General features: G+C 39.5%; 1 protein-coding gene across 1 annotated transcript in view; it reads left to right on the top strand.

The window, feature by feature from the left end:
* The window catches only part of LOC137645504 (huntingtin-like), a 330,048-nt gene that overhangs the window by 59,791 nt on the left and 254,401 nt on the right, over positions 1 to 15,856 (top strand). The window contains 3 exon segments of the mRNA XM_068378310.1: positions 4,276 to 4,504; positions 14,623 to 14,807; positions 15,052 to 15,207. Coding sequence (XP_068234411.1) covers positions 4,276 to 4,504; positions 14,623 to 14,807; positions 15,052 to 15,207 — 570 coding nt within the window.

Genomic DNA, 15,856 nt, shown 5'->3' with positions numbered 1-15,856 from the left:
CTCCACACTATTTCATAGTGGATATGAGAGTTTTCAGTAATTTTATCGAGTAACTTAACAAAGGGTAAACATTGCATTCCCTACCGAACTGAATTTTTCACGTGTATATTCAAGAATGGGATATATACAGCACTATTTTGCTTCTGTATTATGACTGATTATTGAAAACAAATAAGAAGGGCAAGGTGAAATGTATGCTTCTGCATTATCAACACACACACACACACACACACACACACACACACACACACACACACACACACACACACACACACACTCTCTCTCTCTCTCTCTCTCTCTCTCTCTCTCTCTCTCTCTCTCTCTCTCTCTCTCTCTCTCTCTCTCTCTCTCTCTCTCTCTCTCTCTCTCTCTCTCTTTTTTTCTTTTTTTTTTACACCTAACAACACTGAGATTACCAAACAATTCTTCTTTGCGCATGGGGTTAACTATGGCGACTTTGCTCTTGGGAATGGTAGAAGAGAGACTTTAGCTATGGTAAACAGCTCTTCTAGAAGGACACTCCAAAATCAAACCATTGTTCTCTAGTCTTAAGTAGTGCCACAGCCTCTGTACCATAGTATTCCACTATCTTGGAGTAAAGTTCTCTTGTTTGAGGGTACACTCAGGCACATTATTCTGTCTTATTTCTCTTGTATTTTTGAAGTTTTTCTAGTTTATATATGAAAGATGTATTTTAATGTTGTTACTATACTTAAAATATTCAATTACATTTGCTCATTACTTTTTCTTTAGTTTATTTATTCCCTTGTTTTATTTTTTAAGGTTGAATTTTAACAACCAACTACAGACTTAATTTTTTTCTGTTTGTTCTGAGTTTATTTATAGCTGCTGCTATTGATGATATTGCAACTTTTAAGCAAAGTAAATAACAGTAACTTTCATATACTTTCCTAACTTACCAAACATATTAGTAACTTTCATATGTGCTGATATATTACAGCCTAACACAGTTTGTTAACCCTTTTACCCTGGTACGTTTCACAAAAGCCATCCCTTTACCCCCATGGACGTACCGGTACGTCCTTGCAAAAAAATGCTATAAAAATTTGTTTTTCATATTTTTTGATAATTTTTTGAGAAAATTCAGGCATTTTCCAAGAGATTGAGACCAACCTGACCTCTCTATGACCAAAATTAAGGCTGTTAGAGAAATTAAAAAAAAAATATACTGCAAAATGTGCTGGGAAAAAAATAACCCCCTGTGGGGGTTAAGGGTTGGAAATTTCCAAATACCCCGGGGGTAAAAGGGTTTAGAACTATTAAAATTAATCATCTCCTGGACTTACTGTATATCATCAGTACACTTCCACTGACTGCAACTACGCTGCTAGATGTTTTCTCGGTTTTGTTGTTGTACTTTTGAGAAATGGCTGTAAAACATAAAATACTGAATATTTTGGGGCCTGTCTTAATGTTTGAAGTGTTCTAAACTGAATGCTCGTTAATGGGAGAGTACCTTTATTATATTTTAATTTTTGATGTCTTACACTTCTTTTTTCCTCATGTGATTTTGTTATGTTTAGAAACCAGTCAATCACTTTCTGACCTCAAACAATAAAAAAAGACTTCCACCCAGAGCTAGAACACCATCCGGCAGGAGGAATATCAGCATATGATATTATGGGTAACTTTAAGTGGATTGTATAAATTTCATCTACTGTAGGACCCACATCCCACATCTTCAGCATTGCATTTGTTTTATGAATTTGGTTAGACTGGGTTTTTTGTTAGTAGGATTTAGAGCCAGATTATCAACATATGTCTTCTTCTAATTTTAGATTACTGTATATTTATGTGCTAAGTGTTTTGTTAAATGGCTATTGTTACACATAGAAACTTATGAGTGGAGGAGGGCACCACCTACTTTTTTTCATCTTGAGTCTTCTGACCGAGGAATCTCTTGTCGGTCCTTTCTTTTTCTTGGTTTCGGGGACTGTCTATGATTTGATGGATTTCTTTTCGGTCTCTTTTGACCTCTTATTTTGGTCCGACACCCCGGATCTAGGACGGGTTCTCTTTTGGCATCTGAGGATGTTTCCGTCCAGTGATCTTTGGTTAGGTAGTAGGTTGGCCAGGGCACCAGCCACCCGTTGAGATACTACCGCTAGAAAGTTATGGGGTCCTTTGACTGGCCCGACACCAAATAGTCTGTCCTATTCTTTACAGCTTCTCCTCTGTCCTCATACACCTGACAACACTGAGATCACCAAACAATTCTTCTTCATCCAAGGGTGAAGAAGTGTTGTCGTGAAGTTTACATTGATTCTTTTCAGGTTCCCAGAGCGTCAATCCCAACCCTACTTTGTTAGACTGAGGAAGGGCTCCATGCAGTTGCCTTTCTTCTGGTCTCTTGTGGGGGCTGTCCTCTTTGAGGTAGGACCTCTTGTTTCCTGTCTTTGTCACTTATTTTTCCTCAAAGAACCAGTTGTCTGTACTTTTGGAGGTCCTTTTGGATCTTTCAGTTCATCAGTCAGAGAGGAGTGGTCTTCTCACTAGGCTACTATCTCTTGTTCCTCAAGTCTCTCCTTGTATCTCATTTTCTTGCTTGGAGACTGTCAGGTGGTTCTCCAGTCAGGATGGTTTTCTGATAGTTTTCTTTAGCAAGATGAATGTTTACTCGCTCTCTCTTTCTGCCATCCCCCCTTGGGTTTCAGTATCCTTGTGGGAGCAGTGGGCACCGATTTGCTCTTGTCCCTTTTTTGGCTCCATTGGGAGGCATGGTCTCCCTTTGTGGTCCCCTGAAGAGTGTGTTAATGCTGAAAGGTTTGACACACTTTGGAGGCACCTGTTTTGAGGGCTCTTTTGGCGAGTTCTCTCATCCAGGCTTCCCTGTTGTTTTTCATGAGTTTTTAAGCTTCAGGCATTCTTTTACCACATAGCTACGTGGAAACAGGACCTGGTTTGCCCTTTCTTCTGGATTTTGTTGGGAAGACAGGCATTTTTATTTCGTTTCCCCAGATTTGCCCCTTGATTTCAACCTGGCTTTCTTCATGGGCATCATGGAGTTTGCTTATTGCCTTGTTCTGTGAAGGCTTTCTCTCTCTCTGGGATGTCTTTACCTTTTGTTCGTGTCTCCTTGGAAGTTCTCGAGTCCATTATGTAAGAGGATGTTTTGTTTTCTTGGACTGTGAAGGTCAAGCGTAAAGAGCACATTGATGGATCGATTGCTTCATTGATTGTTTTATTAGGAATGTCCCGTTTCACAGAGTGTTTGGGCAGCTGCTTGGCTACTATTTCGCCTTCTTCCTTTGAGTAATGTCTCGCTGGTTTTTGGCAACCTTACTCTTTGGGCCTGTTGATGATGGCAGGACAGGTGTTCAGACATTTGACTTGTTGGTTACCTCCTCCCCCATTGGGTGGGGTCTGCTTTTTTGTATATACATAATGTTGAACTTAGGTTAGGATGCCATATTCTTCGGATTAGTTGGTTGCTCTTCATATGGCTTAGCATTGGTATGGGTTGGTTTTGATTGGTAAGAGTTGGTTAGCCTCGATTGACTATTTGTTTCATTTATATGGTTGAATGTGGTGTCATGTCACTGACACTCTCTTCGCCACCTACTCTTTGGCCCTCGTCTCTTGACATCATTTGCTTAGGTGAGACGAGCAGCAATTAGTAGTGCAAGTCTTGGTGCCAGTACCATTTGGCTGTATTGGAATACCCCATAATGTTCGCCTGACACTAGACCAGCTGGACTGATCAGACACTCAATCCTTGTGACCAAGCCACCTATTACCCATGTCCCCCTACTCTCGGCACCAGTTCCTCTGAGAGTCAGGTGCCAGGTGTAATGTGCGCGTTGATGTCTTTAGTTGGTGTTATGATAATCCCCCTATTGTCACCTGATGTTCAACCAGCTGGTTTGTCCAAGCAAGCTCCTTGGGACTGAATCGCCAGCTACTGTAGCTTCTTTTCTTCCTCTCTGTGCTAAGCACAAGGGATGGCTGGCAGTCAGTTGCATTTTTTTTTTATTATTATTACTAGCTAAGCTACAATGCTAGTTGGAAAAGCTGGAGGCTGTTAGCCCAAGGACTCCAAGAGGGGAAAATAGTTCAGTGAAGAAAGGAAATAAAGAAATAAACTATAAGAGAAGTAATGAACAATTAACATGAAATATTTCAAGAGGGCTTATTGCTCATGTTTCTGAGTAAAAATTATATTGGTGTATGATAAATGAAAATTGTTTCAGGGTTTGTAATCTCATCTTTTTATTGTATTCAAGTAATTCATACATATTCTAATTATTTTTTCAGGCTTCTGGTAACATTGGATCTCTCTTTGAGGAAGAATTACCTGTTAGATATCTCGTAAGATATTTAAGTTCCTCATTTTTGCTATCTGGCCATGTGGGATCTCTAATATCTGACCGAGCTGTACGTGTGAGCGTTAAAGTCCTTGCATTAAATTGTGTTGGTTTAGCAGTTATGGTGATGCCATCCTTGATGGGAGAGCCCTTGTTTATTGATCCAGCTGCTGAAACTGGTAAGATAACTTTGATTTTGTTAATAATATGAATTAGTTCTTTACATTAACTTTACTTCTTTGTGGCATTTATGTATAGTATTTGAACAGAATATTGTATTTTAATTTGTTCCTACGTGGGATACAAACCCTCGTCCTTTAGTAATGTGACGATTGATTCAGTGCGACTAAGGGACAGTCGCAAAAATTTAGATAATGAGCAGTTATCCAGCTGGTGATGTTGTGGAGCGAGTAACCTTGCCTTCTTTCCAGCCGGAGAGCTTAACTTTGGTTTCAGCTACTGATGAGTACGCATGTACTGTCAGCTCTTCATCAATTTTTTCCCTTTCCTTTTCTATTACAGGAAGTAATTGGCAGTTGTTAACGATGGAATAGAAACATGAAGTTCGTGTTTGCCAGGGGAAGGGTTGACACTGCAACCAGTTTATGACCAAACTGGCTGTGGGTCCACACTCTCACTGTGCATCTTGTTTGCAATCATCCCCATGCACCAAGTTTAGAGGAAATTAAGGAGAATACTACACCGGTAGCCAAGAATACAAGTGGTAGCAAGTTATGGTTAGTCGTAAACCTAGGCTAGAATATCGACTGTGTGTTGGTTGTCAGAATTCTTTGGTTAGGTTAGCGCTATGGGAGACACTACGATGATAGAATGGAGTTGGCTGAAGGAATGTCTTAGGTTTTGTGGTAAACAGACAAAATTCAAAAGTTGAAAAGGTCAGGTAGATGATTACTAAGTAGTATGTGGGGATGATGTTAAATATCCAGGTATGATATGTAGATGGAGTCGGAAAGGAAAGGCCTTAGAAGTGAAAGAAGAGATAAATAGAGAAAAATTGAAAGGTGCAGATGGTTCAAAGTTAATATTAAAGAAATTAGACAAGGTATATCTAAAGGACAATAATGGATAACTATGAAAAGATGAAGTACTTTAAAATATAGAGAGAATCTAGTGAAAAATGAGAGATTTCATAAATGGGTATGAAACCACAGCTTCAGAATGTGGTAAGGCTACAGGAAAAAAGTTTGTTTGAGGGAGAGGCAATAAGCAAATCTCACAGAGAATCAAAAACAGATAGTGTTGGCTGCATGTGGACAAGGTAAACTTGAGTATGATTCGGTGCCCAAGATATTGAAAAGAATATTTGAAGGATTAGGGAACAAGGTAGAGGATGACTGATGGGGATCTAAAAACTTAAGTATGGGTAGAGGTTGAAAACTTGAGTATGGGTATATTCAGAGAGGGATACAGGAATAGTGGTAGATCTAGGTGGATAAGAGGGAGAGATGGAAGAAATCCAGTAAATAGAGAAGAGAAAGTAGCAGTGTGTGCTATATGTAGTTCAGAATAGCTTTGGGGTAGAGATTGTCCTCAGAATCATCAGAATAAAAAAAAGCTATCTGAAAACAAGTTTGATGAAAATAAGATTGATAATGTGAAACATAAGCTTAGGTTTAAACAAGTTAGAGATAATGTAGGGGAGAAAATTTATATAGGAGAGATTCAAGAAACAGATATGAACTCTTGGGGGAGGTTGATGCTATTTTAAATACAGGATGTAATTAAACTGTGTGTGGTGAATTATGACTGGCTAGGGTTGTAGTTGGTTTAAGCCTAGGAGAGTTGAAAAGAATGAAGGACACAAAGAGGAATCAAACAAGGTTTTTAAGTTTAGTGTATCATTATAGAAATCTAAAGGTGTTATGGAAATTCCACTTTTGTTAAAAGGAAAGAAATTTTATTTGAAGACAGAAATTTTGCTAGGTGACATACCATGGTTAATATGGAAGTAAACAATGAGTAGGATGGTTATGAGGATAGATTTGAAGGAAAATTTGGTAGAAATAGAGGCATTAGGGGGAATAAGACTTAATATGATAAAGGAAGAACATGGTCATAAATGACTACCAATTCTGAAGAGAGTAAAAGAGGAATTAATGTTGGAGGGATGATAGAGACTAAATAACAAAGAAATTAATGGAGCAATTATGAAATTACACTTACAGTTTAGACATGGAAGTTGGGAGAAGGTTTGGAGGTTAATAGAAGAGGCCAAATGGGGTAATGGTTTAGGTGGAGGAGAAAAGGGAGCAGTTAGGAGACTAATAAAAGATTTAATTGCAACTTGTGAAATATGTAAGTAGTATAAGATGAATCTAGGAAAACTTGTAGTAGGATTTTCTTGCAATAAAATTTTTAATGAGGTTTTGGCTTTAGATGTAGGAGAGAGAGAAGGAAATTTCTTAGTTATTGCTGACATGGCCATCAGATATTGTTAGGCAACTACATTAATGAAAAATAGCCAGAAATTACCATAAGAACGCCTGTTGATGGAGGTGGGGGTTCGCATTTTTGGAGCGCCATGTAAAATACTTTCTGATAATGATGGAAAGTTCCATAATGAAAAAAAAAAATGAGAAGAATGACAGAATTGTGGATTACAAAATTGTTGGCTATAGCAGCAGAATCACCATGGAGCAATGGATTGTGTGAGAAAACAGTTGGAATCCTTAAGGGGACCGTCGGCTATGATGGATAATATAACTTGAAAAAATAAAAGAATCAAGTTATTGTTTCTACGTATGCAGAAACACGTTGTACATGCTCTTCAGAAGTTTCAGTCAATTATATTTATTGATAATGAAGGTAAAGTGATCTTTAAATGATGGCATCCTAACTCCGTCGTCTGCATGACTGAGTTTGACATAATTGTCTTTGCCCGTTTATTTTTGCATTTATACAGCGATTTTGTTCATTTACGTTTCAAAATCTTGTACATCTGGCAGAGATGGAAGGCATTGGGAGAGGGTAGGCGGACTACGATCAACGAAAGGACCAGCCAGCTGCCAATATCTCCCAAGACATATAGAAGTTATGATGAATGTGTGTTTGTTTACTTGCAGTTCGTATGTGCATTGTGTTTTTACAACGTATTTGTGGACTTTATAGCAAGGCCAAAGAAACAACAAAAAGTAAGCAGAGAGCAAAAAAAAAAAAAAAAAAAAGAACCAAGAAGAGAGGGAAATGGGAAAAAAAGAGTACAAAACTGGAATATTTTAACTAAAACTATGAGAGGCCGCTGGCAATTCATGACACCCTTACACCAGGTGTATTAGCACACTTAGGTTTTAAATACCTTATTTAGGGAGCCTTCATGTAGGAATAGAATTACAAAGTAAGGTTATCATAACAATCTAATTTTGATTTCTCTAAGAAAAAATTGGAAATTTATAGCAAATTTTTGGGAGCTTATAACTCAAAAACATACTTATTCACATGTCAGTAGCTGTTTCTCGGTTATTTATTGTTCAATTTTAAAGAGAAAGATAAAATTGGAAAGAGGAATAATTTGTGTGACAAAATTTTTTATTTTCCTTTTTCTTTTTTTTTCATGTTTATTTTTTTCGTCTAGACAAAGAAAATTGAAAAAAAAAATCATTAAAAAAAAGGGAAATTCAAAATCTATCACATAGAATTATTCAGTTTATAAAGTAGTTTTGATGGTATGATTTTCAATACAATTGGTGTCATATTAATGGAGAAATTGCTACCTAATCTTGTTTTTTTAAATATTATGATTTTTGCTAATAAATCTAAAAGTTTTTGCTCAAATGACCTGAAATTTTTGTATGATGAAGGCATTATATCTAAAACACTTATGGAAATTATGTATTTTGAATATTTAGAACTAAAAGTACAAGAGATAGTAGATGGGCCCCTTAAAGAGAGTCTGAGGAAAATAAGAAATGAGAAAGGTGTGAGTTGGCCAATAGCTTTGAAATGGGTGGTGTATGCAAGAAATTGTTTAATCGAGGATTTTTGCCTAATCAGCTAATTTTTTATAAGAATCCTTCATTACCAAATTTTGTAGGGGAAGAGACTTCAAATCCAGCTAGTAAAGAGATAAGTATGGAAGAAGGGGTGGAAAGGGATACATTGAATGCAGTACACAAGCATAGAGAGGTTTTCATTGAAAATGAGCCTTGCAGCAAACTAAGAATCAGTTTAAATAAAAATGTAGGAGAATATAAACCTTAGAAGGGCCTGCCGAGGTAGTAAGAATGTCTGCTAAGACAGTCATAATAAAACATGATAGTTTATTGAGAGATAGCTAGAATACACATTACAAGAATTCAAGGTAAAGTAACAGAAAAAGAAAGATTGTCTGAGGTTAATGGAAATAGGACAACAGTGTGAATGATGTGGGCGTAACAGAGAATGATGTAACAAATGCAAAGGAAACAGAAGTGATTATTGGGACTAAGATGGAAGAGAATAGAAAGGGGTGATGAGAAAGAAGAGGAAGATGTAGTGAGGAAGATTTGATAGAAGTATCACCTAAGTTGAGAAAAGGTAACAAGAGTTAGAGCAATAAATAAAGACACTGGTCAGAGGTAAGAATGGACAGTATTAAGTTTGGCTGGTAAAAATGTAGTAAATACTGGGGAGATGTGTACAATGTACAGGATTCTTTTTATGGTGACAAAGGGTGGATAAACCTGAGAGAGTACAGGAATATTGAAAGAATTGGGGATGAAGAAGTGGTTTTGATAGGTTTAAAGAATAAGCAGGTGTTAGAGGTGAAAATAGAGAGTTACAGAATTAGAAAACAATGTATATGATTGGGTGGAAGATACAGGGCAAAAAGCTGTATCCACAAGGTGTATTGTCAGTGAGAAGCTAAAAGGAGGTGAAAAATATGTAAGGCCATGTTGGTTGCCAGAGATTTTGAAGAAGAAATGCCAGACTGTGAAAAAGATGCTCATACTTGTAATGCAGAAGTTGAAATTGTGCTTGTCAATCATCACATTAAAGAATGGGATTGTTGCATGTTAGATGTGAAAACATCATATTTGCAGGGTGGTTATATCTGAAACCACCAGTTGAAGGAAATTGAAGAAGACAGTTGCTGCAAAAGCAATGTATTGTAAGGTTTTGAGTGTAATGAAAGAACTTGGGGGAAAGAGTAGACTGGAGCCAAACATATTTTAATGGAGGAAAGACAATAAGTTGGTTAGTATATTATGCTCTCATGGGGATGACTTTTGCTATAGGGAAAATAAATGGTTCATGGAAGAGGCAGTTGGAAGGCTAAGAGAGAAACTTAGTGGATGAGCTAGAAAGTAAGTTTCAAGTACATAGAAGTAATGGTAGAGAAAAATGAAAGGAGGATAAGTACCAATCAATGGAAATATGTCAACTCTGTAAAGGAACCAGAAACTAGACTATACAGTACATTGGTAACAGAGTACTAATAGGGAACTACAGAGTATAGGTCCATGGTTGGACAGCTTAATTGGATATCTTTGCATACAATGCCAGATATATTATACAGTGTTAGTGAAATATGTAAGGCATTGAAGGTACAACACAGTATATGAGAAGATTAATTAAAGTAGTAAAGAGAGTTAATAGTATAATGGGAGTGGTGGTATTAGACAAACTGCAAGAAGAGAGTATCTATTGGGATGCATATGCAGATGCATCCTTTATAAATGTTGAAGATGGGCATGGATAATTGTGTTATATAATATCTTTGCCAGATGGAAGGAGGAGATGGCCTATATGGTGGAAGTCTAGAAAATCAAGAAGGGTAGCAAAATCAACTATTGATGTAGAGTTATTAAGGGTGGAAGAGGTAATAGAAGGTTTAATATATTTCAATAGGTTATGGGAGGAATTAGTGGGAGAGAGAAAATTAAAGGCAATAGTGAAAAAAGACAGTAGAACATAAATGACAGCCATTAAATCAAGTACAGGAGTTAGTGGTAAAAGACTGAAAAGAGAGATTGCAACTATAAGGGAAACGATAGAATCTGGAGAAATATAAGCGGTGCAATCTATACCAGGAAGAAACAAATAGCTAAATGTACTTGCCAAGGCAGAAGTATCTGAGGAAAACATCAGGGCATATATGGAGAGCAGAGATATGGAGGAGACTGAGGGGGTAGGGTTATAGAGAAGAGACTACTGAACTGTTGGAAGGTCATGGGAGAGAGGATTAAGAGATAAGTATGATTAGTTAGAGGGTTTATTTTGATGATTTATTTTAAGGAAGAGAATTTAGAATCATACAGTATGATAGTTGAATGGTTATTAAGTGTAGAAGTACAGTATTGTTAGAAAGGGTGGATATATAGAGAAGATTTTGAGAAGAATAGTAAGAGATTTGTTTATAATAAGTAAATAGTAAATATAGGGATAATTAGTGAAGAAACGAGTTGTTTACGTTACAATACAGTGACATCAGGTCACATGGTGGTGCTCTTAGTGAAGGAGATTGTCGGAGAGATGGTCAGCTGATTGGATTCATTGTGATTGGACTGAAATGGGGATGGGCACACACTATTGTCTCTCTACTGGTTCGTATATTTGTATAGTGTTGGAATTGTTTGTTTTGTGTTGATAAGCTGACATCTGGAGTAGAAGGAAATATAAAAGTAAATATAATGTGAAAGAGTAAACACCAATTTTTCCAGATGATGGCAGTGGTGAAAGGCATAGTGTGCTCCCAGTGTCAGGGACCGAGTTGGATCACCCCATCCTCCCCTCCCCAAGCCCAAGAATTCTTTGAAGGCCTGCAAAGTGATTTCTGTGCTGACAGAAAAGGTGCTGGTTGTTTCAGGGAGATGTTGGCCCTGTAATTAGGTGTAAGAAGGCCTCCAACTCCAAGGTGTTCATTACCCCTGTTTTCGGGGTTACCCTGATTCTGACCTGGCCCCTGTGACCATTGCCCCTACCCTAGTGCCTATAGGTCCAGTGCCATTACTGCTCCCTCTATATCTGTGCCTCTGGCCCCGCTTATTGTGCGGTCGCAGGATTGCAGAATTTTGGGTCCTTGTAAGTGTACCTTTCCCCTCCCCCGTGACAGTGTGTCCCAGTGCTATGGCGCTTATTGGAGGAACCCTTGTGGTTTCTTCCCCTGTGGGAGGATTGTTGTCAGGGGTTGCCCAGTACATAGCTGGGAGTGAGACCCAGGAAGTGGAAGCCTTGGCACTGATCTTCCTCCTCCTCGTCGTTATCCTCCTCTTCATCCTAAGTCTCTGATGTCGACACACCTACGATGAAGAAGAAGAGATTGAAGAAGTCCAAGAAGGCCAGTCATAATTACAAGGATACGGCTCCTTGTGACACCACCTCTCTTGAGGGTTGTTTAAAGGTTTAAAGGCTGCTCATGAATGGTAGAGGCAAGGAACAGTGACATTGCCCTATTGAGCCGGACAGTGCCCTAGAGACTGACCATGTATACATATGATCAGCGTCCAAGCCCCCTCTCCACCCAAGCTAGGAACAAGGAGGGCATGGCATTGGCTGCTGATTGAGGTTACAGTGACCACAGAAAGTAACGAGTCTAAGCAGGACTCGAACCCCAGTCTGGCGTACACCAGTAAGGGACATCACCACCTTGGCCACCACAACCCTGAAGTGTTTTCCGATGACGTTGGACACAGGGTTAGATTCCGGCTAGCCCGGCTGCCCGGGTAGCCTTGGCCTTCAACTGGGACAGTAGTGTATTGCCATGTACACTTTCTGTGCCAAGGTTGATGGAAGATCTTCGGGGACCTACATCTCCCATCCTTCCAGAATGCTGGATGCTTGCTCCTCTCTCTGCCAACGAGTGGTCATTCGGCATGAGTGAGAGGATGGCACCAGTTGAGGCTGTCCTTACGTGATTGCTTTTAATGGAAGATGAAGAATGGTGGCTGGAGAGACTTTCCTCGTGCTATGGAACATAGGCCCGCGGCTGTCCCACCGCTGTGACCTGCAGAGGGAGAGGTACACATATTTCGTCCGTCTCTGCCATACTCATCTTGGGAATTCTACTCCCATTGACGTTGGCCTGCTCGAGCCTTCATCAGCCCCTGATTATGTTCTGGGTTTTCTCCTTGAGACAGAACGGTCGTACTTGGTGTGAGGAGCAGAATTTTTTGAGCCTGCTGCCTCACCCTCGACCCTAGTGAGACACGAGGATACTCGAGGTCAGGATGTCTCGATGATACTGGACTGCTGTTGGGTGCCCGCTGACACAGACTACCCTAATATGGATAGTTCGTGCATGATGGTTCTCACCCTCGTCTCTTGAGTACAATGGACTGAGGAGAGGCAACCCTGGCACCTACATCTGGGAGAACCTTGGTCATTGATTGGCACCTTGGTGCTCTTCAAGAAACGTGACCCTCTTGGGAGTTTCCATGGTCCGATCTCATTGACTTGGAATTTGATCGGGTGAATGATTAGACCTGTGGATCTGAGAACTCGCTTGTCCAGTTGGTCAAGTAAGATATTCCCTCTACTCTCAAGGCATTGGAAACTCTACACGCTGGAGAATGCTGTGTCTGCTTCTCTGTAAGTTGACCCATCAGTGTTTGCATTGATGGGGGTATTCTTGCTGGAGAGAGACTATACAAAAGGCATGTTCTTCTCAGCCTCTTGAGTTGGTGGCCATGGAGACATCTGGCCTGGCCTCTTTCCACTCTGTTTCCTGGCTCGACCATTGGCCAGGAGTAGTGATGTATTTCCTAGTGTGTGCATCGCTGGTGGGACTCTTGCATACAGAGACTCAAGGCAGAAGGCATGTACTTCTTGGCCCCTTTAGTTGGTGGCCATGGAAGTATCTGCCGCAGTCAGGAGTAGTGACGTAGTTCACAAAGTCAGCAAGGTTATCAACCCCGAAGGTTTTGGAGAAGTACAAGAGTCTTGTGGGGTAGGTAATAAACCAGTGGGCCAACTTATTTTTAAAGAGATAAGATGCTTTGGTTTCTTGTTCCTCAAAACAAGTTACTCCGAAAACGGCATTGTCGTAGAAGAACTTGTCGGTGCTTGGGAGGGTGCCTCCTTCCTTGGAGTTGTGTGCAGGCAGTGGTGAAATCTTGGAGGTCTGCTTTGCAGGACTCCCTGATCGGCATGCATGAGGGCTCTGCGGTGCAGTCTCAAAAAGACCTGACACCTCAGGCCTGAGTGTCAGACTTCATTAGCCCTGGCAGGACCAAGAAAAATGTGTCAAGGAACACGGCCTCTTTCTGGCTTTGTGAGACCATCCTTAGATCATATGCCTTTACTGAGGAGAGGGTCAATGTATCAGCTAAAACCAGAGCTCGGATGAGTTATTAACCCCACTGTAGCTTTCAGGAGAAACCTATTAGAGGCCTGAGTCTGGAAGAGGCAGACCACCATCATGGCCTTTTACTTAAAAGAGTTTACCCACAAGACCCTTGACACCTTTGTGCTTGGTCCTGTGATAGCTGCTCAAGTAGTTGTGTAACCAGCCCAGCTCCCACACGGGACAAGGATGCATCCTTTCTATGGTAATGTGCAGATGTAAGTCTGGAATGAATGTTATTATGACTGGCTCTTCTCTTTCATTCTTCTGTACCCCCCCTCTTGGTGACCAAGCGGTTGAAATGTCATGTGCCGCATTGGACCTGATGCTGGTAAGTTACGCTTAGGAGCTCTATTCTTTAGGCTTTAAGAAGTATCTCTTCCATCACCCCAATTGAGGAGGCCATGATGGATTTTATACTGACCCATTGATCATCGTACGGGTACTGTATATATTTTCAAACTGACATCCCCTTAGGGGACAATTATCTCTATTTTAATTGGGTATATGCTTTCATGTACAGGCCAGGTCCTATCAGTGTTTCTTCCCTATGAAAGTCAGGTAGGAGGCTGCTTCTCTACAGATCAAGCGGGATTACATCCAGGTAAGAAAATCAACCATCTATTTAGGTTCTAAGGGGACTTTCAACCCACCAAGCAGTGAGTCTTCCTAATTAAAGCACAAGGGCTTGTATGCCACCGAGACATACAAACCTAAGGTCTTTAATCCAACTTCTCTCCTCAACCACCCTTCTCAGTCCTTGGCCGAAAGGTCAAATATGAAGGTCTAGAAGTGGAGAGCCCTCCAAGTTGTAATGACCGTCTCGATTGCGCTGAAACTATATCCCCCTAATTAAAGGATTCTGGATTGTATGGCCAGGGAAAACACAAAATACTTGAAAAATTTGTGATATATTACGTGTTGTAGTTATTCTTATATGCAGTTACATGTAGTTTTCATTTCACACTAACATTTTTGGTCTATGCCCCTCATGTTTCATAGAGATTTAATTTGCAGAGCTTCAGCAGCACATTGATGATATCCTAAGATATCATGGCCATTCTGACCCACAGCTAGGTGCTAGCGTTGCTACAGTAATTGGCCAGTATATACGTGCCAGTCTCATTCATGGAGGAGGCCAGTACAATGATCTTGGAAGGCCATGTTTGGCTCTTTCATCTCTTTTAGAAGTTCTTTGTAAGGTGAGATTTTCTGTATAGTTTATTTGCTCTTACTGGGTAAGTTTCAAAAGGTAGGAAATTTGTTTTGCAAATTTGAGATTGTAGATTATTGACAATATTTTATCTATTATTTATTTGCCATAATGACTTGGATGTCTTTAAAGCTTATCATGTTACTGTAGATCAGACTTGGACATAATAAAATTTACTCTATTTTGTGTTTTATATGGTTATTAATATTCACTTATCTTCTTCACTTGTACAGTTGTTGGGGCATGATTCAAGTGTGACCTCCCGAGGAGCTGTAGGTGGTCTTGGCTTGTGTCTGAACGAGCTTCTACGATCCTGGCATGCATCAGTTGTGCTTTCTGTGTTGCCTCATCTTGTCAATACAGCTTTGAATCCTTATTGGCTTGTAAAGGTAAGCTAACAAGATAAAAGATTTTTTTAAATTAATCTAATGAAGTAGCAATATCTTTCATTACAAGATTCTAATTGACAAGCAGAGTTTGTGATAGGTTGCATTATGAAATTTTGTCTGAAATATGAGAGATACGACTTAAAGGACGTATCACTGATTATTGTTTTTACTAAAACAATTGCAGAGGTAAATAAAGAAAAAATGACAAGTTACAACTGACACTGCATGTTCTTCAGTGTCTGACCAGTATGTAGATATGCCTCAAACTAAATATAGCTCTAATTTTCCAGGAATATTTAGGTTAAAGGTTAAAGTAAATGAATTAATGGTCTAGATTGCAGGAAGACCTTTACATTATCTATAAGATCTCATTTACTGTTAGGATGCTAATTATGCAAAAGGAAGTCAATTTACAGAAGGGGCAACTGCGTAACCTTTCGATTTCAGTAGAACAAGGTAATTTACTGAGGCGGGTAATAAGGAGGCATTCGTGAAACGCAGGATATACAGTATGGTTAACCAAAGGGATGTTAGCCTTTTGAGGAAAATGTTGGTAATTTATTTTAAATTCTTTCTTTGGCTAATTCTATTCTAGGTATGTTATATTCACGTATGAAAGAAAAGTTAAAAGTTCTTATCTAGTCCCAGA

Source organism: Palaemon carinicauda, chromosome 8 (genome assembly GCF_036898095.1).
Source record: "Palaemon carinicauda isolate YSFRI2023 chromosome 8, ASM3689809v2, whole genome shotgun sequence".
NCBI classification, from domain to species: domain Eukaryota; kingdom Metazoa; phylum Arthropoda; class Malacostraca; order Decapoda; family Palaemonidae; genus Palaemon; species Palaemon carinicauda.
The sequence above is the reverse complement of the archived record's forward strand: the minus strand, read 5'-3'. Positions and strand labels throughout refer to the sequence as shown.